The sequence below is a fragment of the Pholis gunnellus genome (genome assembly GCF_910591455.1).
Source record: "Pholis gunnellus genome assembly, chromosome: 14".
Classification (NCBI taxonomy): Eukaryota; Metazoa; Chordata; class Actinopteri; order Perciformes; family Pholidae; genus Pholis; species Pholis gunnellus.
The window spans coordinates 7,280,395-7,304,355 of record NC_136541.1 but is presented as its reverse complement, the minus strand read 5'-3'; the positions used below and the strand labels follow the sequence as shown (position 1 = coordinate 7,304,355).

At 41.2% G+C, this 23,961-nt stretch overlaps 2 protein-coding genes across 2 annotated transcripts; one reads left to right on the top strand and one right to left on the bottom strand.

Moving 5' to 3' along the window:
• Positions 1-927: 927 nt before the first annotated feature.
• myom1a (myomesin 1a (skelemin)) lies at positions 928-21,297 on the bottom strand. The gene is made up of 37 exons (XM_079172593.1): positions 21,140-21,297; positions 19,730-19,934; positions 16,773-16,904; positions 16,402-16,588; positions 16,107-16,264; positions 15,772-15,864; positions 15,517-15,605; positions 15,253-15,297; positions 14,623-14,784; positions 14,365-14,526; positions 13,685-13,826; positions 13,179-13,378; positions 13,033-13,089; positions 12,439-12,563; positions 11,472-11,655; positions 11,085-11,259; positions 9,903-10,024; positions 8,777-8,973; positions 8,397-8,523; positions 7,759-7,943; positions 7,488-7,602; positions 7,167-7,323; positions 6,926-7,032; positions 6,507-6,551; positions 6,158-6,294; positions 5,912-6,056; positions 5,608-5,667; positions 5,454-5,521; positions 5,224-5,349; positions 4,145-4,232; positions 4,000-4,038; positions 3,657-3,762; positions 2,645-2,808; positions 2,486-2,522; positions 2,179-2,201; positions 1,718-1,773; positions 928-1,573 (listed from the first exon to the last, which is right to left on the bottom strand). The coding sequence occupies exons 2-37, from the start codon at positions 19,879-19,881 to the stop codon at positions 1,295-1,297; spliced, it is 4,446 nt and encodes a 1,481-aa protein (XP_079028719.1). The 5' UTR covers positions 19,882-19,934; positions 21,140-21,297; the 3' UTR covers positions 928-1,294.
• Positions 21,298-22,034: 737 nt separating this feature from the next.
• On the top strand, positions 22,035-23,877 carry myl12.2 (myosin, light chain 12-2). Its single transcript, XM_079173459.1, has 4 exons — positions 22,035-22,107; positions 22,681-22,892; positions 23,023-23,184; positions 23,387-23,877. The coding sequence occupies exons 2-4, from the start codon at positions 22,709-22,711 to the stop codon at positions 23,557-23,559; spliced, it is 519 nt and encodes a 172-aa protein (XP_079029585.1). The 5' UTR covers positions 22,035-22,107; positions 22,681-22,708; the 3' UTR covers positions 23,560-23,877.
• The last annotated feature ends 84 nt before the right edge of the window (positions 23,878-23,961 follow it).

The following is a 23,961-nucleotide window of genomic DNA, read 5'->3' as shown; positions in this document are numbered from 1 at the left end:
GTTAAACTTAGAGCTCCATCCTTTTATTTAGTAGTACTTTGCCCCGGGCAGCCCAGTTTGGAGGACATTTATTGACAGATATTACACAAAAGGATTACATGTGCGGGTGAGCGGTAACCTCAGTGACATGTCTGATGCGTGGGACCTTTGGCTTCCCCTTTGACGACCTATTGTGGACCCAGCACTCCACTTTGGGAACTCATGATGATTGGCACCAGCAATGAATGCAGGCACAAAGTAGATGCCACCCTTCGAGCAGCTGTTTTCTAATATGCCATCATTAAGTCCCCCAAACTCTTGAGCTTGCTGCAAATTAAATTATTTAACTCGAATGAAGGCATTTTTAATCAATAAATTAACTTTTAATACGGGAAAATTATGTAAAGACAAAGGGAAACCTCTCCAAAGCATGTGCCCCTTTATTACAAGGAGTAACCTGAAGGGAAAACCGTCGTATGTTTAACTTGTCAATTAGACACACAGCCCAACAATGCTGCAGAGCAGTTTATCTTTAGGATTTCATTATATTGGACTGGAAATACAACATTCCCCCCGCCTCTTTGAACACATTTCTATGACAGCGTCTGACGCTCACAAGTTCTGTTGAAAGACCTCCAAAGGCATGTAAGTCATGCCTGTCCAACATGTAGGCTGTGTCTGTAATCCTAAATGAACCCTGTTAAACTGCCAAATTGTTTGATCTATTCTGCTCAACATCAGGGTTTACCTGCACCTCCTCTCCTACAAACTGTTCTAGACGCTTGCAAACAGTACATCAATGACGAATAACACACATGCACACAGTACTATTTAAACATAATACCAGTTTAAATAAACACCAACAGCTCTACACGTGAAGCATGTGACATATCCACTGACACCTTTCTTCCAATCTCTCACAATACAAAGAAAGCAGCTGGTAGGAAGTTCATGACATCAGTTTTTTTTTTTTTTCACTTTATTTTTTTACATTGCATAACTTGACTTGGTTTCAGAGGTCAAAGGTTTTCCAGATGTAATACTGTAATAGTTTTAATAAAACTGTGTTTTGTTTTGCTGGCCTTCATTGCTAAAACAAAGATGAATGATTCAACATTACATCAAGCAACTACTAAGCACACTATTTCCTTCTCTGTATCACATTCATTGTTTTCCTCCGCGACAAGCAATGCCCAAAGCTCTTTAGCCCAGCACATGAAAGAGTCACGAGGAAGCAGTTGTATTAATCATTTATTTAAACTGCTCAGTGCACCGGCATGTGCCGGGGTAAAAATGCTTTGGAGATAGCCCAGTCCTATTTCTTTAAAATGCATTCTCCTTTTTTGCTCTCCTCATCCTCTGGGTTGTAGACGCTGACGGTGAACTCTCCAGCCTCTGTGCCGTACTTGTTCTTGACCATGAGGGCGTATTTGCCAGAGTCAGCCGTGGTGACGGCGGTGATTATGATGCTGGCAAACTTGCCTGCCTCGAACTTGAGTTTGTAGCGCTCGTCAGATACCAGCTCCTTGTCGTTCTTCCTCCAGCTCACCTCAGGTGCGGGCTCGCCCCAGACATTGCCAGTCAGGTTCAGGGACTGAAGGGAATGAGAGGATTGCAGGGGTTTAATGTGTGTCAGACGAATCTGGATTCCACAGAGTTCAGAGACGCTCCAATCAATGAGATCACGAAAAAGAAAGAGGAAGGTGAGACAGAGACGCTGAATATCTAATTTATTTACCTTGCCCTCTTGGATCGCAACCACATCTGGCAAGCCTCCAACAACACGAGCGCGATCTATACAAGAAACACAAAGAGTGAGCCAAGAACCAACCATCAGTCAGTCAGTCAGCTGGTGGAGCAGTTGCCTGTTGACAACATAATATTAACCAACTGACTGAACTGGTTAAGTGAACCAGCCTTCAATAAAAAACTATTACAATATTTGAACTATACTCTATGCATTATTGATATTTAAAATAAGTTTTGGCTGTAAATGTCCTTTCTTCAAGAAATATAGCGACTTAAATCTCCTGGAAAACCATTTCCCTTGAATGAGATCTTGACAATAAGATGACCAACACACTCATGTATCTTTAATACCACTGAACCCAAGTTTAAAATGATAGTAAAACTGAAATAGCTTTTACGGCCAAAGAAATACTGTCTCATGGGAGGAACCCAGTATAAACAACCACTTACTTCTCTCAGCGATTGCTGCCGCCCTACGAAGGGAAGGAAGGAAGGAAGGAAGAAAGGAAGGAAGGAAGGAGACGGACATTGTCAGAAGCATCTTAAAATGATATCACAAGGGCAGAAAGGTTGCAAACATTTTGTATTCTAAAAGCCATACAATTCCAGGAAATGCATTTAGAGTGCCTCTGAAAGAACTCACAAAGTAGAGTCTATTTTAAGTTTGTGATGACAGTAAGTATTTCTTTGTGTAAACATCCTCTTCTGACAGAGTTACACAACGGAAGAATTGAGTCAGATGAGTTTATTTACTTACTTGAGCCTTTGGAATTCTTCGAATGCCTCTTCCCATGCTGCACCAGAAGAAGATCAACATATCATTATTAATAGTTACATACAAAATAGCCAAAGTAAATGGGACTTTTCTGCACAACATCCAGCATCTTCCTTGTTTGACTTTAAAAGTTCCACTCACCCTTGCCAGTCAGCTCAAAGACTCTCTTCACACCGTCCTTGCCATCGAAGATGTCCATGGTGTATTTGCCTTTGTCCTTCTCAGTGGGCTCATTGATCTTCAGCCAAAGCTCCTCTCCTGTGAATCCAGACTTAACTCTCTCTGAGGCGGCAATCTTAGCATCTCTAATGGAGAAATGGGTAACACAGAGATCAATTAAAGCTGGTCTGTGCACTGAAATGCAAGATTCAGACAGGAGAGCTTAGAGTCTGCACAGTCATCCTTGTATTATACCAAAGTGAGAGATCTGACACACGTGACCTGCATCAGTAGCAGTTGGTGAGATTTTGTCCCCATCTGTGGATTGTTTTCATATAGTTTGTGAGAAGATTATGCACAGAGACTGACAATTATAGTCAAAATAGTCCAATTAAAAAAATTTCTTACGGTGCGATATTAGTCACCAGAAAATAATTAGCTATGGAAGTGGGAAAAAATGATTATGAATGCAATGATTCTCCCTCAATTTCTTTACTAAAGCCTTTTGAGATTTGACACATTTGAAGGTCTTTGACAAAAAGCCGTTTCTTTCCGAGCATCACATGGCTGGAAAACACTGCCAACTCATTTGAGAGAGACTTGGACTTGAAGAAACAACTCTGCAAACATGATATTTGATATATTTTGTGATATAATTTGTGCATCACCCTTCCTTATTGACAATACATCTTTTTAGTCCTTTAGGATGTTTAGTCTATTGTAAAGTTGTCTGTATTTTAATTGATTTTACTAGGTTTTCTTTACAGAATATGTGCTTTGATGATTTTTGTATGTCTTCTTATATTTTATTGTATAACATCAACCTACCCAAAAGCTGCAGGGGAAAATTTGCATTGATTTACAGCATTTTAGCATTGTAAATAAGCAACACACTTTCAACGGGTTGTGTTCATACTTGTTTGTGCCTGTGTAGATAGAAAGGAGATAGAAAAGGATGTCAAATATGTTGGTGAATGAGGTTGTGTTTACATACTTGTGGAGCCAACCAACACGCTGTTCCTCATTGTAATATGTGACCGTGGAGTAGAGGATGATGCCATGTTCAGTACTGGTGACTTTGATATCAGAGGAGGAGTTGGCTGGAGGGAAGAGAATAAAAGGCAGGTGTTTATCTCCATGCCATGGAAACCATATGGATACATGGTATATCATTTTATATTAATTAAATAAGTATATATTTCAAATCATTAAATGTTTCAGTCTAGCTTTTAATAGTTCATGCAGTGGAAGAATACTCTACATGTGCACATTCTGCTGGTGTTTTTCCAGTGTGTGGTGCTTCATTGCTGTTTGACGCGTGACGTGTAATGACTCACCAATAACCCTGAACAGCTCATTCATTACAGCTTGGTATCCTGGGGATTTAAAAAAAAGGATGCAAACAGAAATTAATCACCTTTTTTTGTGCAAGACTGACTGCACCACTTTTTCAACTCACAAAATTCATGAAAGAGACTTTACCTGCGTCCGTCAGATCGAAGATGCTCCTATCTCTGCCTCTGTCGTCCCTCAGGAAGACCTCGTAAGCACCTGCATCCGCCTTGGAGATCTAGAGTTTGAAGTAAAAGCAATTTTAGTATCCTTGAGCCAGCCATGAATTACCTTCTAAATCAAACAGAGGGAAATACAGTATAGATCTTGGGACATATAATAGACGGTAGAACAGTCAGACAGAGACCAATTAGGCAGAAAAGGCATGCTTTTCTCCTGCCCGGGATGCTGCAGGTGTTAAAACGGAAACGTAAAACGGTGAGACGTGGAGGACACACAGACAAATTATAGAACTTATGGCAGCAAGGACTATGTCCAGACTTTGGGTCTTGGCGGCAGGGGAACATCCTCTGCAGTTGGCTTTTTTCCTTCTTTTGTTTTCAGTTTCTCCTGCTTAATAACCCACTGTGACTCAGACACATAAAGCAGTTAATGCGAGTGCAGCTGACAGGAGTGCCGATGGACAGGCCACCTCTCCTGAGCTCATGCAATGACACCAACCCTCTCTTTATGAGTGATGTTTATATAGTTTCAAGGTACAGGTACCTTGAAACATCAATATAACTGCAATGGCCCTGAATACCATAAGAAAAACAGCTTTCCAGTTTTAAAATGTTTGAGTAAATTGGCCAGAGGAGTTAAATTGAATAGAGTGTTAGAAAGTGTTTATGAATGAATCACACAGATAAACCATATAGTGTATTTACACTATATGGGCATAAATGTTTAAAAGCATGACCTATAAGTCTTTAATATCAAAATAAGAATTAAATAGAGTCAGATGTACCCAATACGTCTACTCTAACTCCCACGTACGACATGCTGACGTGCTGACTCCAGCAGCACTCCAGCAGGACTCGGGAACGTGAACATTTTTAAAAGTGTTTCATCATTTATGATTCTGTGTGTCAGAGAGGGATGGTTGGCAGCGTAGCATCTAGTCTAGGTCTACGATGGAAGCACAGCTGCATCAGAAGCGAGGCTTTTAGCTCCATACTCATAAAGCTCACGACTCATCACAATGTACAGCCTCAGTCTAATGGGCTGACCTTTCCGATATTAAAGGTCAGATCGCTGTCCTTTCTCTCGATTTTCTTAGCGTTCTCATCACGCTCTGCAATCTCGATGCTGTCCTTAGACCAGGTGATCTCAGTCTCTGGTCTGACATTTCCTATCTGTGGAGGGAACGAAGAGAGACGGGATTAAGTAATGTCGCCTACAATGCAACCATTTGTGATGCTCATTTAACAGCACAACTATTTACAGTCACTTTTCTTACCTTGCATTTCAACAGCACATTACATTCTTGAGTAACAGTGAACCCAAGGTACTCGACAAAGTGAGGCCCTGTGGATAGTTAATGAGAAATGATTACGAAACATACTTGTGCAATTAGTGTTTAACTTGTGTAGAGGAAAAGTAAGATCCCTTACCTTGTTTCCTGACCCATTCTGCCCTCTCAAATTCAGATTTCTTTTGAAGCTCCCTGAACTCTGTATAGCAAGAAGTGCATCAGAAAAATCAGCTGACAGACATGACAGTGAGGAAGGGTGGTCTTCTGCTGCCCCTCAATGGACACATACTTTAACTGCAGCAAATGCAACACACCCAGTAGAGAACGGCTTACAGCTTCAAAGGTAATCTGTTGGTTGGGGTGTCTATTCCATATCCACAATTCAAACTAACATAATGGAAGATCTGTAAATATATCTGTAAGAACTGCATTTGAGGACTTACCATCTCCAATGAGCACCAGACTGGTTGTACCCTTTGCTTTGCCGTCCACCAGGTTAAAGGTGAACGTTCCCTCATCGCTGATCTCCAGAGAGTCCATGAACATTTCAATGATGCCGGTGGACTTGTCGAAGTTCATTGTGTATTTCTGGAAGCAGAAACACACAGAGAAACCCCGATGGATCAGTTTGTGGAGGAACGATTTCCAACTAGAACTAGGACGACATGACAGCAAGTCATGATTCCTACCTTTCCATGAGCAATGATGACATCATTAAAGACATAGTCCACTAGGCAGGCCGATGTGCATTTCTCCACCTGAGTCCAGAAACGCACGCGACCCTTCTCCAGCAGCTGCATGGCCATTTCACTCTTGAAGGGAATAACTGATAAAAAACACATTTTTGAATCATGTAAGTAACAAAGGCTTGGTAAATATAATTTCTGAGGGAAACCTGTGTTTCTGGAGCGCAGTGATGGTTATTCTAATTCCTCAACTATATCCAAAAACTGTATCTGCACTTGATAAATAAAATCTAACGTCTTGATAAGTGATAAAAGAAAATGTGGTGTTAGCAGTTTGTGGTGGGATATTCACCAGGGAACTTGTGGTCATGGCTGATGTCCAGAAGACGCATGAGACCTGTCAAGTGACAACAACAACAACAAAATGAGTCAATGTCAAAAACCTTCAGCATTGACTCCTTCACTACTAGCCTGACAGTATTTTATAAGAGCACATTATTAAAAAAATACTCACTATCAAGTACAACCTTGGCTCTGACAACATCTTTGACAGACACTCACTGAATAATTTGAGGCAACTTTCCAGACAAACACACATATACACCAGAGTGTAACAGAGGTCAATTTGATGCAGCTGTTGAAACAGGATAACAAAGACAGTCCTTCAAGCCCTCCTCTCAACTTTAGTACTAACGTCGCCCAAACAAATAACAAGTAAATCAAGTTTCAAGAGCACAGGAGCCGGGATGCCAACAGTATGGGCTGACTCACCCTCCTCGGTGAGTGTGTAGCTGGAGGAGAAGCCGTCAGTGTTGGTGACCACACAGGAGAAGGTGCCCAGATCCTCCAGGGAGGGACTGTTGAAGATAGCTCTGGACCTGGAGATGAGGACACGAGGGGGGGGGGAGGACAAGGTATGAGGAAAACATTGCCTTTGCACACAAGCCTGGAACAAGAGCGAGAGCGTCAATTTGGTCCCTGTGCGTTGCATCTGAACCTAAAGGACACTTACCTGCCCTTTTCAGTGACAATGGTCAGGCGAGAGGTGTCTGTCATAGTCTGGTAATTCTTGGACCAAACAAACTCAGAGCCTTCCTTCATCTCAGAGCACTCAAAGATCATAGAGATCACACCATCATCATCAACGTCCACATAAATCTCTTTATCGCCTGGGGAAAGGAGAGCAAATGGTTACAGTGTGTGCATCACTGAGCTCAACAAGAAGTTTATTCATCTATTAGTTTTGAGAAATAGACATTTTACCCTACTCTTCCAGACCTGCGTAGGAACACCATGCAACTGAATGTGTGAGTTACATAACAATCACACTCACCAGGGCGAGTCTGGGCCAGGATTGGACCTAAGGCTGCTGAGGGCTTTCCAACTCCAGCAAGATTTTGAGCACGCACACGGAAGACGTAGGATGTACCCGACTTCAGCCCCGTCACCTGAATCGGCACGACAGGAGTCGAGGGGATGGATAGTTAAAAGAACGCCGTCCTCATTATGCATACATCACATGGAGATACACACATGTTGTTCACAAGGTAAATAACTGCATTTCAGTAAAGATCCAATAAAAACAATCTATACATCATCCTCACCTTCATGTGTTTCATCTTGTTGACCTTTTCGTGAGCAGCCTTCCAGCCTTCCTCTCCAGCAGAGGCCTCCTTGACGTCCAAATAGTAGCCATTGACAGGAGTGCGGCCATCGAATGCAGGCGGCTCCCACAGGACCACGGCGGAGGTGTCACGGACCTCCAGCATATGAAGACCAACAGGAGGACCTTGGAGCATAAATAGAGATAATGTTCTCAAACACGCTGTAACGAAACGCTGTAAAGAAAATGTATTTGACAAAGATTTTCAAGACAGTGAGCTCTTCAAGAAAGGAATACAAATCCATGTGTATTTTTAGACAAACATATCAAATGTATTTTTGCAAGTCATTTCTACAGTATTTTTATAATTCAAATATATCTATTGGAATGGATTGCAGGTTACATTTTTTTTTTAAATATATAATACATTTTTAAATGTATTCTGATGATCCCATGAATAGGCTATTTTTGGCCTTGTCTGTTAATCTTGTTTTTACTTAAAAATAGCTTAAAAGATAAATTGATCATCAATAGTTGCCGATTAGTTTTCTGTCAATCTGCTAGTCGAATAATCATCTAATTGTTTCCTCTCTTATATCTACTGACCCAACGTTTTGGTGAGCATATTGTCTCTCGTACCTGCCACAGTGAGGGTATACTCCTTGCACTCCAGAGCTGAAGTATGCAGAGAGGCTTTACTCACACCTGCCATGTTCATAGCGCGCACCTGGAACTGGTAGAAGACGTTCTCCTTCAGGTTCTCAGCCTAAAAGACACAAAATGCAGATAATGAGAAAGGATTGAAATACCTGTTTTGGGTTGGCAAACGTTAATTAATCACCAAGTAGATAAACTGATTTGAGCTTCATAAAAAAAAATGAAAAAAGAAAAGGTTCAAACTGCCTGCAAACTTGACGAAATGCAGTGAATGATGACATTGCGTTTCCTTCAGTCATAGAAAAGCCAAAACAATTTAATTGGAAATTTGATCCACGGGTGTCTGAAATAAGTAAACTTACTTTATAGGAGGTAGTAGTCAATGCCTTGAGGTTCATTTCATGCCATTTTCCAACAACGTCTCCCTTCACAGTCCTGTAGTCCACAAAGTATCCCCTGATATCTGCTCCTCCTTTGCTAGCAGGCTCGGTCCAGGCCAGCATCATGTAGTCCTTTACAGCCTCCAGCTGGGTCACACCAGTAGTCTTTCCAGGGACGGCTGCGGAAAAAGGTTTTTTTTTAAAATGAAAAAAATGATGAAGTGTGTTAGAAGTTCATTTTCAGCTATTCAGACACTATTCGTTTGTTTCCCCTTTCATGAAAAATTAAATCCTGTACATGATCGCATACAGATGGCCTGCCATTATCCAAATATTGCACAGATCTTAGTTCTCATTAGTGTACGGTTGAACATGCTCCATGCTTTGGACACACAAGATAAAGTACTTACACTCGAGGCCAGAAGCAGGATAACTTTCACGCTACGAAAATCTCCGAAAGCCAGACGAGTCTCTCATTAGGCTCATGCTCTTTAAGAACACAATGCTTTAGCCTTCACCTTGGCAAAAAGCAAAACAGAACTCAAGCAAAAACAAATCTAAACAGAAATCAATACCTGCATAAAGCAAAAGCATTGTAAAGCATTATCTACTTTTTTTATTTGACTTTGTCTCTAAAAAATGAAGGAAAGGGGAACAGCAAACTGACAAAATCCAGTGTTAGTGATGGTAAGTGAGGCAGGCTCATGCAAATATATCAACCAGCAGCCACATATAAACATTCATTAAACTCTAGATATACGGAAAATAGAGAAGATATTTGGGCAGCTAATCGATCAGAAGAGAATCTTACATAATATCTGTAAAGTAACTGAGAATAACGGTTACAAATGTTTGGTTAGGAAAAGGAAAACAAGCGATGATGAAGGTTATTTCATGAACAAAGATGAGTTAAGAGGGTCACAGCATGAGGGCTTCGGGTCGTGTGTACGTGAATGTGTTGAAACCAACATGATTGTACATTCTCAGCGATCATTCCCTGGATACATAAATGTTTAAAAATAGCTGGGAGGAAGGAGCAGACGGAGAGAGTATAGCTTGGCTGCTACAGACAAAGTGAATAATGGAGAGGAGTTGAGAGGACACTCACAGATGGCAGCCTGCACAACCACGGCATCAGAATTGGAGGAGCTCTGGCTGTATCCAGCAGCGTTGACTGCTTTGACCCTGAACACGCAGTTTGACCCGGTAGTCAGGCCATGGCACACAAACCTGGAAGCAGTTCAGACCAAAGTGTTAAGAGTCATATTATCTTCAACTAATAGGAGCTAACCCATTGTGCCTCACTTTAAAAAAAGCTGCTCTGATGTCCTTAGAGGACAGAAATATCTGTGTCAAAAAACTACCATTAAATTACAAATACATATTGTAATTCTAATTCTGACCTAATATTCTATTCTCTAACTTTTACTGAATTAAACATTTTAACCAACTCCCGTCATGATCATCACTAGCAAATAATCATTCATTTTAAACCCTTTAAATGCCAGTTTGGTTTATATTATCTTCGATATACCAAACCTAAAGGCATTGTTTTCAGTCTGGGATAAATCAATGATTAGCTACAACATTGATTTTAATGCATTGTTATCTTTTGATTGAAGGCCTGATATCATAGCATGTGGGATGTTACGCTGTATCAACTGTGGTTTTAATGGGTCTAAATAGGGACATATGGGGACATATGTGCTTTTGTTACACAGCTTATTATAGACTTATTATAGGAGCTGAGGTTGAACTTCCCAAATTTGAAAAAATTAAATAAAAAAGACTGATCAAAAACAATTACATGAAATGACAAAAATGTCCCTAGAGAGGAGTTGCTATCTTAACACAACTGCAAAAAGACAATAAAAAGATTGCAATAAAAAGATTGCACTTTTAGTTGTACAAACGCTTTACATTAAAGCACAGAAAAAATATATATATTTATTCATTTTATGAAGCATTAGCCCCCTTTCATAGTCAAAGGCAGCTTAGCCTGCTTAACATTTGGGTGATGGACGCAAAATCAAAGAAAAAATAAGTCAGAGACATTTATCATTATTATTGTTACCATTATCATTAAACCAGTATTTCATTGAAGTTATCACATTTGAACACCAGTACAACCCATCATGTATTTCAACCACTAGAGCAGAAACAATAAATGTTTAAATAAACTTCTGGTTTACTGCAACCATGAGTAAATTGTGGGAGTGTACTTTTGAATCAAATTTCTCTTTTTAAGCACTGACTTCATGAACCCAGAATGTTCTTCAACTGTACATACCTGGTCTGCTTGACAGGTTTGTTGTTGCAAGGCATCCACTCATCGGTGCCCACCACGCTGTATTCAATATAGTAGCCGACCAGGTATTTAACATCCTTAGAGGCCGCCCAGAAGACCACCACTGAGGTGTCGGTGTTCCTGGTGGCCACTGGATTGCCCGGAACTGAGGGCAGGCCTGTTAAGAAAGAAAAAATGGAAGACAGAAAGGAAGTAAGACTAATTACAGTGAGCAAATTGGGGACGTCATGGATTGGGAACAGAGAGAACGTAACGCAGGAAGGACCAGCAGTCTCTAAACTAACTAAAGAGGGAATACGGCTTGACAATAAGTCGGTGATATCACGACATGTAACACCTTAGATGTAAATGCAGGTCCTGCCAGCTCACCCAGTTTATCTCCGACCGTGATCTCTCCTGTGGATACAGAGGACTCGCTCACACCAGCGGAGTTGCAGCAGCGCACGCGGAAGCTGTAGGATTTACCCTCTTCCAGGTCAAACAGGGCAAAGCGGGGAGACTTGACTGGCATGCCAGTGTTCACCCTCTGCCAGGTGTCTGTCTCTGAGATACACTGTGGTAGACAGATAGCCAGTAACATGTCAGCAAATAACACTGTACAGTAAACAAAGGAAAGGTAAAAAGGTGCTCAGGCTTCAACAAAACAGTCATCACATATCAGCAGTAATATAATCAAACAATGAGCTAGAAGAGGCCATAGGTACGCCTTTACCCGCGCTATGATTGTCAAAAAACTGCCATCAAATTATATATTTATATTATTTTCCACTTTCACATTGAGTTCATTTTTACAACTTCAGTCCTGATCATAACATCCAAATATTCATTAGTTTTTCGGACTCAAAATCTTTGAATTCTAGTTTGTTTACATAATGTGACTGCTGATGTAAACAAAAACTGAAGACTGAAAATTGAATTATTTTCTGCATTCCTAATGTTAATGAGATTTTTTTCTTTTTACAGTCTGGGATATGTCAATGATTAGCAACTAAATTGAATTTGATGCACTGCATCAAACACTTTGGGGGGTTTCAATGGGGACATTTGTTTCCCTTATTAAGGAGCTAAGTGTATTGGCTCCAGAGTTTATTATAGACGTATTATAGGAGCTGAGGTTGAACTTCCAAAACTTGAAAAAAATATGAAATAAAACTCCCACCCTTGCCAAAATGAATGCCATGTTCATTAACACAGACAAAATAATTGAAAACAATTAAATAGCTCCTACTGATGCATCAGGGTTAAAGCAGTGACTCCCGAGCTATTTTGGCTTGTGGCTTAAAATGAGGCAATGTGTGCCTGTGACTACTCGTCCCTGTCTACCTTTTCTACTCACCTTCTCAATGTAATACATGACTCCTTCATGACCCCTCTGGACTGGAGGCTTCCAGGCGAGCACCACGTAGCTCTTGGTGGCCTCAGTGACCACAACATCAGAAGGTTCTCCGGGGACAATTCCCACTGAGGAGTCAAGAGGAAGTCGCTTCAAGCAGGTGACTGTACTTAAAGTCGGTACAAGTCACTTTGGCTGGTTCTCACTCTAAAAAGTGTCATACTGATACCAAAACAATATTATTTTCAGTACCTTATTTTGAGGAATATTATAATGTCTTTTTTTTACAAAACTCATTTAACAAAATGTGCCAAACGTTTCTCTGTTCTCTCACACGCGGTCATACAAGAACATGGCCTGAATAATATTTGATTTAGGTTCATAAATATCTATTTAAAGAATCAGTGAACTAGATCAGCTCTAAATCAGAGCTTTTGATACTTTTGATACCGACAGTACGGAGAAGGTATTGAGGTTCGATGCCCAGCCCTATTAGTCAGTATAAAAGGTCACTTTTAACTGCCAACACATCTGGAAATTACATTATCTAACATTATGACTCTATTTACTTTACTTAACAGTTTAAATGTGTCGTACCAGTGGGATCCTCCTCTGTGAACTTGATCATCCCAGTCCAAGGAGCTAATGGGCCGGCTGTTGGGGAAGAATACAAATATATATTTTTAAAAAGTGCAGTTGTTGTTTGCTGCAGTGTGTCGGTAGGACTCCGGCGTGTCTCTCACCTCTGAGACGGGCTCTGTCGGACGGATCCATGGCAACCACGGCCTCGGAGACACGGGATGGACGGCTGACTCCTTCCTTGTTCAAGGCCCGCACCCTGAAGACATAAGAATGCCCCTCCGCCAGCCCTGTGACGGGGAAGCGGGCGTACTTCACTGGGGCGTCATTACACTGAGCCCAGTGGTGAGTGCCCACCTCGCACCTGCATAGAAAACACATGTGAGTTAGATTTCTGAACACCACAAGCAACACTGTAAATCACGGCGACTGACTGACTGACGGCTGCAAGAGACCGCTCGGAACGCACGTGGGCGTTTTAGTTTAGTATCCGTGGAGATGGTAGTTTGGCGGAAATATAGGAGGAATTTGGAGTTGTGCCATGTGCCTGCAGAATTATCCAACAAACCAGTATCTGCATGTAGGAGGGTATCACGGCCAAAGTAATACGATGAATCTAAATAGTCATTTCTCCGGCAAACAATTTCTATAATAAAGGAAGCCGTCCAACCTGTCGATGTAGTATCCCACGATGGAGCTGCTGCCCTCCACCGCTGGCTGCTTCCAGGTCACCACCACATAGTCCTTGTTGGCATCATGACAGCGCACATCCAGGGGGGCCACAGGAACCCCCTCCACCTCCACATCGGCATCTGGCATAGCAGGACACACATATTCAAAAAGGCACACACACACTTGTGAGTAGTGCTGTTTCTAAATCAGGCTGATCTCCATTACATACTCAGTTTCCATTTTCTGACCTACTTACGCCTTTGCAGTGCTTCATGGGTGGCAGCACTATGAAACACTAGGTTATATCTTGAAACATTAAAGGGGATTCTGAAGATTCCCAGTTGTGCATAAACCTCCTGATTATCTTTTCAGATCACACTCTCTGTGGCGACTTTACTGACATGCAGACAGATATAGAAGCATTCCTCAGAGGAAACCAAACACCTCATAGAGAGAGCGTTGTGTCACTTAAAGACACAGCAGACTTAAATGGTTCCCTGCCAGGTCTGGGTGTGTGTGGTGAGCTGTAATACGTTGCTTTACTTTGCACGTAACGCAGTTGTACATAAAACTGCATAAATCAGTGCAGACTTTTGGGTAATTAATTCAATTTTCAATGAAATGCGAAACAAAAGAAGCTCAAAAAGCTTCATTTGAAATATCTATCAGACACCTTACCTCTGACATACACGTAAGCAGAGTAGGTATCAAAGCCAGATTTGGTGTTGACACGCAGGGTGTACATGCCCTCGTCTTCCTTGTTGAGGTGGACAAGTGTGAGGGTGGCTCGTTCCCCGGACCAGTGGGTGTGCACCCATTTAGAGGGCTTCAGGGGGACGGCTGATAGTCAAACACAAAAGACGTGAGACTGGCTACATAGAGCGGATTCATTCAAACAGGTTCAAATGCTATTTCCATTGTTCTTTCTCTACTTACAGTTTCTGGACCACACGACCTCAGGCTGGTATTTTTTCACAGTGGGATAAATGATGACAGTGCAGCCCACACTCAATGTCTCGCCTTCATTGCCAAAGGCCACTTCAAATTTATCAATGATGGTTGTTTCAAAGGTGACGCCATGCTCAGCGCAGAAACCATCTGCAGAGGTAAAATAAAGAAATTAAAAACACTACTATTAAAACATTAAATCTGCATTTGTGTACTTTTTGGAACACAACATTAACATATCATTTCCTCATTGTAAATGACATAATCATTCAATTGAAGCTGTGTTTTTTTCCACCTGATGAATGCAAGTCCAACATTTACTCTCCTTTTAGCTCTGTTTTGGTCTCCACCAACTCCTAAGTAAAACATATCTGGCTCTATAGCTTTAAATAATAAACTGTGTTCAGCTGCTAGTCGCCAACTTTGTACGTCTGCCATTTGATGTTGAGCAGGTAGATATCCGTGGATTTTTAGAGCTTGTTTGCTAAAAAAGATGTTAAAACACTGAAGCTGAAGGGGACTGTAGTTTGTAACTATGAGCAATGCCTTTTGACATTTCACATTTTTCCATTGTTTTGTATAACAATGTTGATTAGTGAACTGAACACGTGGACTCACGTGGTTTGGGATCGAGCGGGCCCGCTTCCTCGCCCTCCTGGAACCCTGCAGAGAAACATGTCCATTAATCTTGTATCAGTAACAAGAGATTTCAGTCAAATAAAACAATAAACAAAAGTCAAAATCTAAAACCAGATTGTGACCAGACACAACTGTAAGACCATGTTTACAGTGGTGTAAATCTAAACCTCTACTTTAAACTTTGGCCTCTAACCGGAGGAGACGGGAGCAGCTGCGGAGAAGACGGACAAAAGGTTTACCTACTTTTGACAACGACAGTCGCCACAGAAGAAGCTTCTCCTTTCACATTGAGGGCAGAGGCGTGATACTGAGCAGTGTCGATGAATTCACAGCTGTAAATAAAAACATGGAAGACTGGCTGAATTACCGGCATCTCTTTTGCATTTATCACTCTTATTTCCAATATTTCCAACACCAGTTTGGGGAAATGTACATTTTTTTGGTACATCTCGTTAATTCTAACTGGAGCCACGCCGCGTGAGCTTAACGATTACCTACTTCTTGATCTCCAGGGAGTGCATGTTGTAACTGCTCTCGACTGTGTACTTCTCGGGGTGGGCCTTGGCATCAATGACCACGTTGTTTTTGTACCTTGAAGACAGAAGAAAGACAGACGGTTTATTTTTACTGTTGTAAAGTGTAATTGCAGAGAATTGTGTGTGTGTGTGTGTGTGTGTTCATGTCGCGGCGGTGGAAAATAGATTTGGCTGATGACGAGAGCTTTTGGATGGAAACTTCTCGATGACACACACATGACTGATCGCCTCTCATCAGCCTCTTTTTTCTTGTGACTCAGAGAAGGCGGGGACCAGTGAACTTGGAGCGTATCTTACCAGGCAATCCTTGGCTTAGGCCATCCAGCCACAGTGCAGTGCAGCTTGACAGTGTTGCCCTCCCAGGCAGTCTGTCCGCGGGGCTTGACGATGAACTCTGGAAGGTGTGTCAGGCTGTCTGGGTTCATCTTCTTACGGAACTCTAACCACTCCTCCATCTACAGCAAGAGAGTGAAGCGCCACATTGTCATATAAAGCTCGAGAGCATTTGTAGGCTTCATGTGGGAGACCTGATTATTCTTGGAAAATGGACACAACCTTGTTGTTGCAAATTCACAAAGAAATGAGGATTTACCGTCCTGTTGAACTCCAGACGTTCGGCAGATTCCCTGATATGCATTGTTCTGGTTCTCTTCTCCACTTTAACGTCCACAGTCTCCTTGGCCTCCCTGACAAACAGGTTCCTCATGGCCACATAGTTAATGCCCTCCTCCATGACCTCCTCCTCCTGGGCCTCCATCAGACCGCGAACAACCTCATGACTGGCAGACAACAAACCACCAACATGTGAGAGCAGTTCACACTTACAGTAAGATCGGAAAATATATAATTTAGTGTCAATAACTGCAATAAAAATGTACATCTTCAATGTTCAGCACCAGGGGTGTCGATTACTTTGCATTGAAGGACATCAAATCAGTTGTGTTTTGCAGCGTCCGCACTCACTTGGCTCTAAATACGGGAATGACATAGCCGATAACTTCCTTGTCCGTGTCCATCGCAAGGTAGGTGCGTTTGGCTCTCTTGGGTAGCGGGCTGAGTTTATGCCCCTTCTCTGACTTCACAGTGATCTTCTGGCTTAGGGGTGAGAGACAACAGTCACTTTCACTACAAACAACAACTTACATCATAAAGTATTTCCATATGGTGAATGGTGCACTATGTTCTACATACATTGTGTCTTAAAGGATAAGGCTAATAATACTCTGTGTCTTTCTTGTTGTTATTAAATCCTATGATTGACATAAATGCATTAATTCTACTATTAATATTGTCTGTTGGTGATTTTAAGCTTTTTGTGGAAATAAAAAATGTTGCCAGTGTTATTCTTAGATTGAATATACCTTCCTGTAACTAACTTTATTTATTAATTAAACTCTTGCAGTCTACACAGATAATCCGATCGGAATTACTGTAGATTGAGCTGATTTAGTTCTATTTAATCAAAGATGAACCTTTGGCTACATTGAAATGGGAGAATAAAAAACATGACACATATGCATGTAGTTAATTGAACTTCCCAATTAGCAAGTCATTTAAATGTAACTTGGACAGTATGCACCATAATGCTCATAATAACATGAAATTAGGTAAAAAAAAAAAGACATAAACCTAACAGAAAGAATGCAAAGCTGCTGTGAAATCATTGACATACTCTTAATTTATAAAACTTCAGTACTAAAGTGTGCTGATTACATAAAGACAGGTTCAGACGTTACTCAGAAATGGAAGATGTATTTCTGTCCATCCTCGAAGGAAGCTGACCCATATTGCACACTGACTCATTTACCCATCAGCCTCTCGGGCCTCTCTATTGTCAGCTGGGTTTATAAGTGGAGCCGGAGCTGGTGGATATGCAGCGGGGCAGAAAGGTTCATTTTTAAAGCTCTGCTTTCATTCATAATCTCCTCCAAGTCTGCCCTAGTCTATCCATTGGGCCTAGAGGAGTAGCGGCATAAAGTAGCTTTGATTAACTCTCTTCCGGATCAAGTCGATGGAAGGAGCTGAACGCACAGCAGAGGCAGACAGATGGAGAGAGTCTCGTAGAGGATCTCTGCATTGTCATAAAGTTATTCATATACTGCTGACTCACCAGGTGTGTTGAAAGGTAGTCTATCTCGAGAGTATAAGAAAGTCAAAAGGTATAAAAAAGTTTTACCGCTGCTAAAAGCAGTCTGAGAAGCTGAAGTAGGTGTTCATCTTAAGATTTAAATAACACAAGAAACAATTGGAAACTTTCTAACAGAACAAGGTGTACTAGTTACTAAAGGGAATAACACTGACTCGTCAAATTGACGAGTGAATGTGGATACTGGCCCACGATTAGGACTAAGACCAAGGCTACCGAGAGTTATTAAACATCTGTGGATGATGGAGTACGACCGTTTCATGACTTCTATACAGTGTCTTTACAGTTGGCCTAATGGCTCCGTCTCATGTCCTGCCTACAGAAATAGCTTTACTGTCCGTGAATACATCTGGCAGCCATCCGCTACAGCTGACATTCCTTCCCTGACCCCTGTTTAGAAAGCGCTCATGGTTCCAACATGCGCACTGAGCTGTGCAGCTTGAAGGACAAAGAGACTTTGACAATATTACGCGTTGACACCACATACAAGTGAATCTAAGTTTGCTGTGCTCAATAGAGTTATACTAGACTTTACTTTGATCAAGCTCCATTTTGAATCCAACACAGAATGTCACAAAAAAATCTGACTAAACATGAGATTCACCCCTAGTTAGAAAGTTTTAACAACTATTATTGTCTTGGTTTTCCCCATTTATTCCTGCAGCAGACCAGTTTTATAAAATGCAGGCTGGAAAGTGTAAATAAATCTACTTGTGTAACAATTATTTCTATTATATATTAATCTAAAATATGCTAAAGCAGTGAAAATGCATGGTGCATTTACTATGATGACGTCTTCAAGTTGCTTATTTTGTCCAATCAACAGTCCAAAAACCAAAGATATGCAATTCAATAGCATAGAAAACAAAGAAACACAAAATCAGCAATGCTTATGATCAATTCATCATAAAACATAGTTGCTGGTTTAACGTTGTTGATCAACTTTTAATTTACCGACTAATTGCTTCAGCTGTGTTGTTATTGTCTTTGTGCATTCACTGGGATTTGGATTACTGTATTTTAATATGTTCATAGAGATGCTAATTAGCTCCATACTAGTCTAAGACTGAAGTAAATAAACATAATGTGCTCTTTCTGTCAAATATGAGCACAATACTATTGCTACGTAGTATTTAGTAGTTACCAACGTGAGACTTGGACCAGACGAAACTAGAGACTTCAGCCTTGACTTGACCACTTTGACATTTCACTTAATTAAAGCTTGATTCCAAATCCTGGAACAATAATAATTGTATAATTGTGTAATTGTATATTCAATTATTTGGCCATTGCATTGCAATTACTTGCTTTAAGCTTTGTAGAAACACAATTAACAGAGGTTTGATACATATAAAGAATCTGAGAGTTGAAACTCAGCCCAAAAGACTTTAAAATGGGCCATTCTGCAACAGCCTCAAGGAGAACAATGTGTGTTCTTATAAAAATACAAAACCCTGACAGCATCAAAAGTTGAACATCAACTGTATGAGCAGGTGAAGACAAGTAGAGTCAGCACCTGCTCTACATAAAAACACACTTTGAGCTGCATGGGGTTTTTTTCTCTTCTGCTGCTGAACACACTTCACACCAGATGCCAAAGTACAGTGTTGAATATTTGAAAGAGGTTCGCTTGAATGCGCTCACCACTTCCGAAGTTATGGAAGCGGCAGGTTGCTTTCAGCGAACCCCATTTTTTTTTTTTTTATAGTTTTCAAATATCAACCATCTCATAAGTATTTTGGATCTTTTGCCTGCGTCACTCCCATCCTCTTACCGATGGCTGGTGGTCTTGTATGTGGAGAACGACTGCTTTTTAACAGACGACTTGCTGCTCAGGTAACAGCTGCTCTCAAACTGCTGCTGCTGCTGATGCTGCTGCTGCTGCTGCAGCTGCAGCTTCTGCGTCACTTGTAATGATGCTGACATCCTGAGGGTCACTCCGCCAACTTATATGTTGACTGTGCTTTACTTAACCAGCTCTGTGAATCAATCTCATTGTTATCATTACAAATTAATGTCTGTATTGGGGGTTAGTTTAAGCCAGGAGATGGTGATTAGGTATTAGAGATGGTGAAGTTGTTATGATGGCGTTGGTTAAGATCTACTTCTAATGTGTTAAGTGAAGAAGCAGCAGGGTAATACACATTGATTTGATTTACACTCTACATGTTAGTTTTGTGTCTTTAAAGATTATATGAGAATTTAAAGGACAATCACCTTCAGAGGTGGAAAAACAGAAGTGATGAACTTGTGATTTAATTGAAAACTACGCGTGGAGTGATGTAATCCAGCGACTGATGAGAACATCCAAAGGTAAAGACGTGTTGTGTTTGGGAATAACTTAATTCAAGGTAATTATAACACTCTGTTATACTAAAGCTGTTGATTATTTTGTTGATTATTTAAATAGCCCTTTGGTTTATAAGTTTAAAAAAAGACCCCCCCCCCCCTCACAATTTCCAGAAGCCAGAGTCGACATATTCAATCTGCTTGTTTTGGTCGACCAAAAGTCCAAGGCCCAAAGGTATTCAGCTGCCATGAAGAACAAGCAAATACTCACCTTTGAGAGGGGATTTCTGGAATTGTGACTGAATTAATTATCAAGATTGTTGCAGATATATTTTCTGTGGATTCACCAATCAATCGGACAAATCATTTTCAACTATGCTGCTCAAGTTATACAGCTTGAAAACATGAGCAGCTCACACACATCTGCAGTTTATTATGACAATAGACTTATTGAGCAACTCTTTCAACAGGCAGCATGTGGTGTGTGTGTGTGTGTGATTTGTAAAGAGATACAAAAAGTAAACTAAGACTGTAAGAAATGAGGGCACAGAGTTCACAAAGAGAAGATCTGAGTCATAGTTAAAGTTAAGTGAATGTTAATGGGAGAGATTAGCAATACTTTTAGGATGACATTTCAATTCAATGACACATGCAGTCTAAACTACAAGGACATAGATATAAATGACCAAAGCGTGGTTAGTATAAGGGACAAGGAAATATCTGAATTAAATGACATTATTCAAACAAATAATAACAATAAAGAGGTTGAAAGAAAGGCCTCGGGCCTTACTGATTCAGGATTATAAAAAATATTAGCACATGACATAAACCAGAACAATTCCTCAGTATTAGAGACAAATTTGTTAATAAAGAAATATACATATACATCACTCACCACAACTAAGAATGCACCAATCCGCAGCAGTTAAAAATGAGAGAAAGAGTGCGCTATTCCAAAAAGGAGCTAAAGCAAGTTGAGATCCGGGGAAAGCAGCAGGGGTGAGGGCAGCGGACAGGACGGGAGTCCACTGAACAAAAATAATGCTGCCACTCGGCAGAATGCACAAGACACCGTCAGGACCTTTTAAGGCTGGGACAGCTTTAAATTTAGACCATGAGACGGCCCAGCAGAGGCTCCTCGGCTCGCCTGGCCCTCCGCTGCGAGCTGTCAGTGTGGGGATTTCTGGTGTGCGTTCGCAGGTCTAAAAAACCTGCTGAACTACTGCGAACACACCAGTTGAATTTAATGAATAGGATTTGTCTTCTTTTAGACGACGTGCAAAAGTCACTAAAGCCTCTGGTCACCTGTCTGAACCAAAACCCTGCCAATTCACCAACATGTGACCTCAAACTGCTTCAGAAGTCTCTATGTCCCTAAACGTACAGCTCAGTTTCCCAATGTACTTGTTTCTGGGCATTCTGTGGTGTGGAGGTCACTCACACGCGTCGGTCTCACTTACACGACAATTGAATATTGAGATAGAGAATTACAGCAAAAATAAACGTTGACGTTTATTAGCGAATGCTGCCACCTAGTGGTGAAACATATACACTACAGGATTTGTCGTTAAGACAACTATAAATATAGTATCAAAGTAAAAGCTGTAAATTATGTTGAGTATGGTTTCTTATCGCTATTTAACTATCTCACCTGGTCCATTGTAAAAACACAAACAAGCAGAGGTGAGAGGGACAACATGGTACAGTCCAGTCTGTTGGCTCCGTCCAGCTCGGCTGTGATTGGTCAGTTCGGTAAAGAGGAAATAAAACATTAATGGTCGCTCTTCATCAGGCTCTGGATGCTCTTGGTACCTCTGTGTAACGGTTACAGCCATTTGGGTATCACGCTTTGTATTTTCTGAGGTGGGTGATGTCATTTTTTTAACGGCCTCATAACGTTAATGTTGTTCCTTTGAGTTTGAGATGTCGGTTAGCTCGCTTAAGCTAGTCTGGTCGGTGAGTTAATGAGGTCAACGTTGGGCTAACTGTTAGCTGGTAGCTAATAACTGAAATGTGTGTCATCATTTGTTGTGCAACCCTTGTGACAGGTGACAGTAAATAACGTAGTTATCTTACCAATGTACATTTCCATTACGCAGTTATCAATAAGTAAATAGCCAGAAGGCCATATAATTCAATTGTCAAATATCAACTGACATCCAACCTTTGTTCACTCGAAAGTCCAGTCCAGAGGTCCACATCTGTAAACTGGGCCCTGTTCTGTTCTACTCTGGGCTTTATTTGACACTAACTTGGGTTTTTCTGTTCAAAGATGTCTTAAAATGAACCAGAAGCTGGTGTCAGAGAAACATGAGCTTTATGTTCAAGCCTGCCAAAAGTGCAGGCTCATTCATGATTAGATTTATGATGATGAAACCTTCGTATAAACAGTGGTATAGATAACAGATGACAGCCTTCATATGATCTGTATCACAGGAGAGGGAGGGAGCCACTGACCGCCAACATGTCGAGCAAAAGGGCCAAGGGAAAGAACACCAAGAAGCGTCCTCAGCGGGCCACGTCCAACGTGTTCGCCATGTTTGACCAGTCTCAAATCCAGGAGTTCAAGGAGGCCTTCAACATGATCGATCAAAACAGGGACGGTTTTATTGACAAAGAGGACCTTCATGACATGCTGGCCTCGTTAGGTAAACGTAACAATGTGTTTACACACATTTAGACAGCAATAGGAAGGATGTGTGTATATATATATATATATATATATATATAAAAATCACATCATATCATACATCCTAATGACTGTGACCCATTTCCAAGGTAAGAATCCCACAGATGAGTACCTGGAGACGATGATGAACGAAGCGCCGGGCCCGATCAACTTCACCATGTTTCTGACCATGTTCGGAGAGAAGCTGAACGGCACAGATCCCGAGGACGTGATCCGCAACGCTTTTGCCTGCTTTGACGAGGAGGGCACCGGTGAGTCACAAGTTGTTCGACACAAATGCGCGCTGCACTTTGTGTTGCCGTTTCTCATCCAGACCCAATTTTGACAGGATATATTTTTGTTTTATTAGAAAACGTTTGAAAGAATGTCTGTATTCCTGTTGTATTTTAACATCCGATGTAAAAATCAATTTAGAAAAAGTCCTCATGACTGATGAATCGACTCCTCCCACAGGTATAATCCAGGAGGAGTACCTGCGGGAGCTGCTCACTACGATGGGGGACCGGTTTTCGGATGATGAAGTGGACGAGCTCTTCCGAGAGGCGCCCATCGACAAGAAGGGCAACTTCAACTATGTAGCATTCACGCGCATACTAAAGCATGGCGCAAAGGACAAAGATGATTAGTGGCAGAAGCGACTCTAAATCGAGGCCATGTGCATCATTGTGGGTTTCCACTCAAGTTAGAACAGCTATGTCCTGTTATTTGGCTCATGGCAGGCTTCACTGTGGTATAGCTCACTGAAGTCCATTTGATTAAGCTGCTTGTGGGACCATACTGTACCTCTAGGACCCCCCTCCCCCCCAAAATAAACTCCTCAACCCCTTCTCTCAAAGCTCATTTGCACATCTGTATAAACACTATAGGGTCTGTATAAGCTAGTTAAGATGTATGAAAAGACCCACATGGATAAAGCTGGAAATAAAAGGAGGTTGTTGTCGTGACTGTTTGGTTTTTACTGAATCATTTGTATTTTGTTGGAAATTAAGAGATTCAAGGTTAAAGTGTGGTGTGAGCTGAATAATCAA

What these genes read in the sequence shown, in the direction of transcription:
- myom1a (XM_079172593.1), bottom strand. Translation starts at nt 19,881, where the DNA reads ATGTCAGCATCATTACAAGTGACGCAGAAGCTGCAGCTGCAGCAGCAG. An exon ending in ATTCCCGTATTTAGAGCCAA is followed by an intron (nt 16,589 to 16,772) that starts GTGAGTGCGGAC and finishes GTTGTCTGCCAG; the next exon opens with TCATGAGGTTGTTCGCGGTC. An exon ending in CACAGAGGAGGATCCCACTG is followed by an intron (nt 12,564 to 13,032) that starts GTACGACACATT and finishes TTGACTCCTCAG; the next exon opens with TGGGAATTGTCCCCGGAGAA.
- myl12.2 (XM_079173459.1), top strand. Translation starts at nt 22,709, where the DNA reads ATGTCGAGCAAAAGGGCCAAGGGAAAGAACACCAAGAAGCGTCCTCAG. An exon ending in TGACATGCTGGCCTCGTTAG is followed by an intron (nt 22,893 to 23,022) that starts GTAAACGTAACA and finishes CCCATTTCCAAG; the next exon opens with GTAAGAATCCCACAGATGAG. An exon ending in CTTTGACGAGGAGGGCACCG is followed by an intron (nt 23,185 to 23,386) that starts GTGAGTCACAAG and finishes CTCCTCCCACAG; the next exon opens with GTATAATCCAGGAGGAGTAC.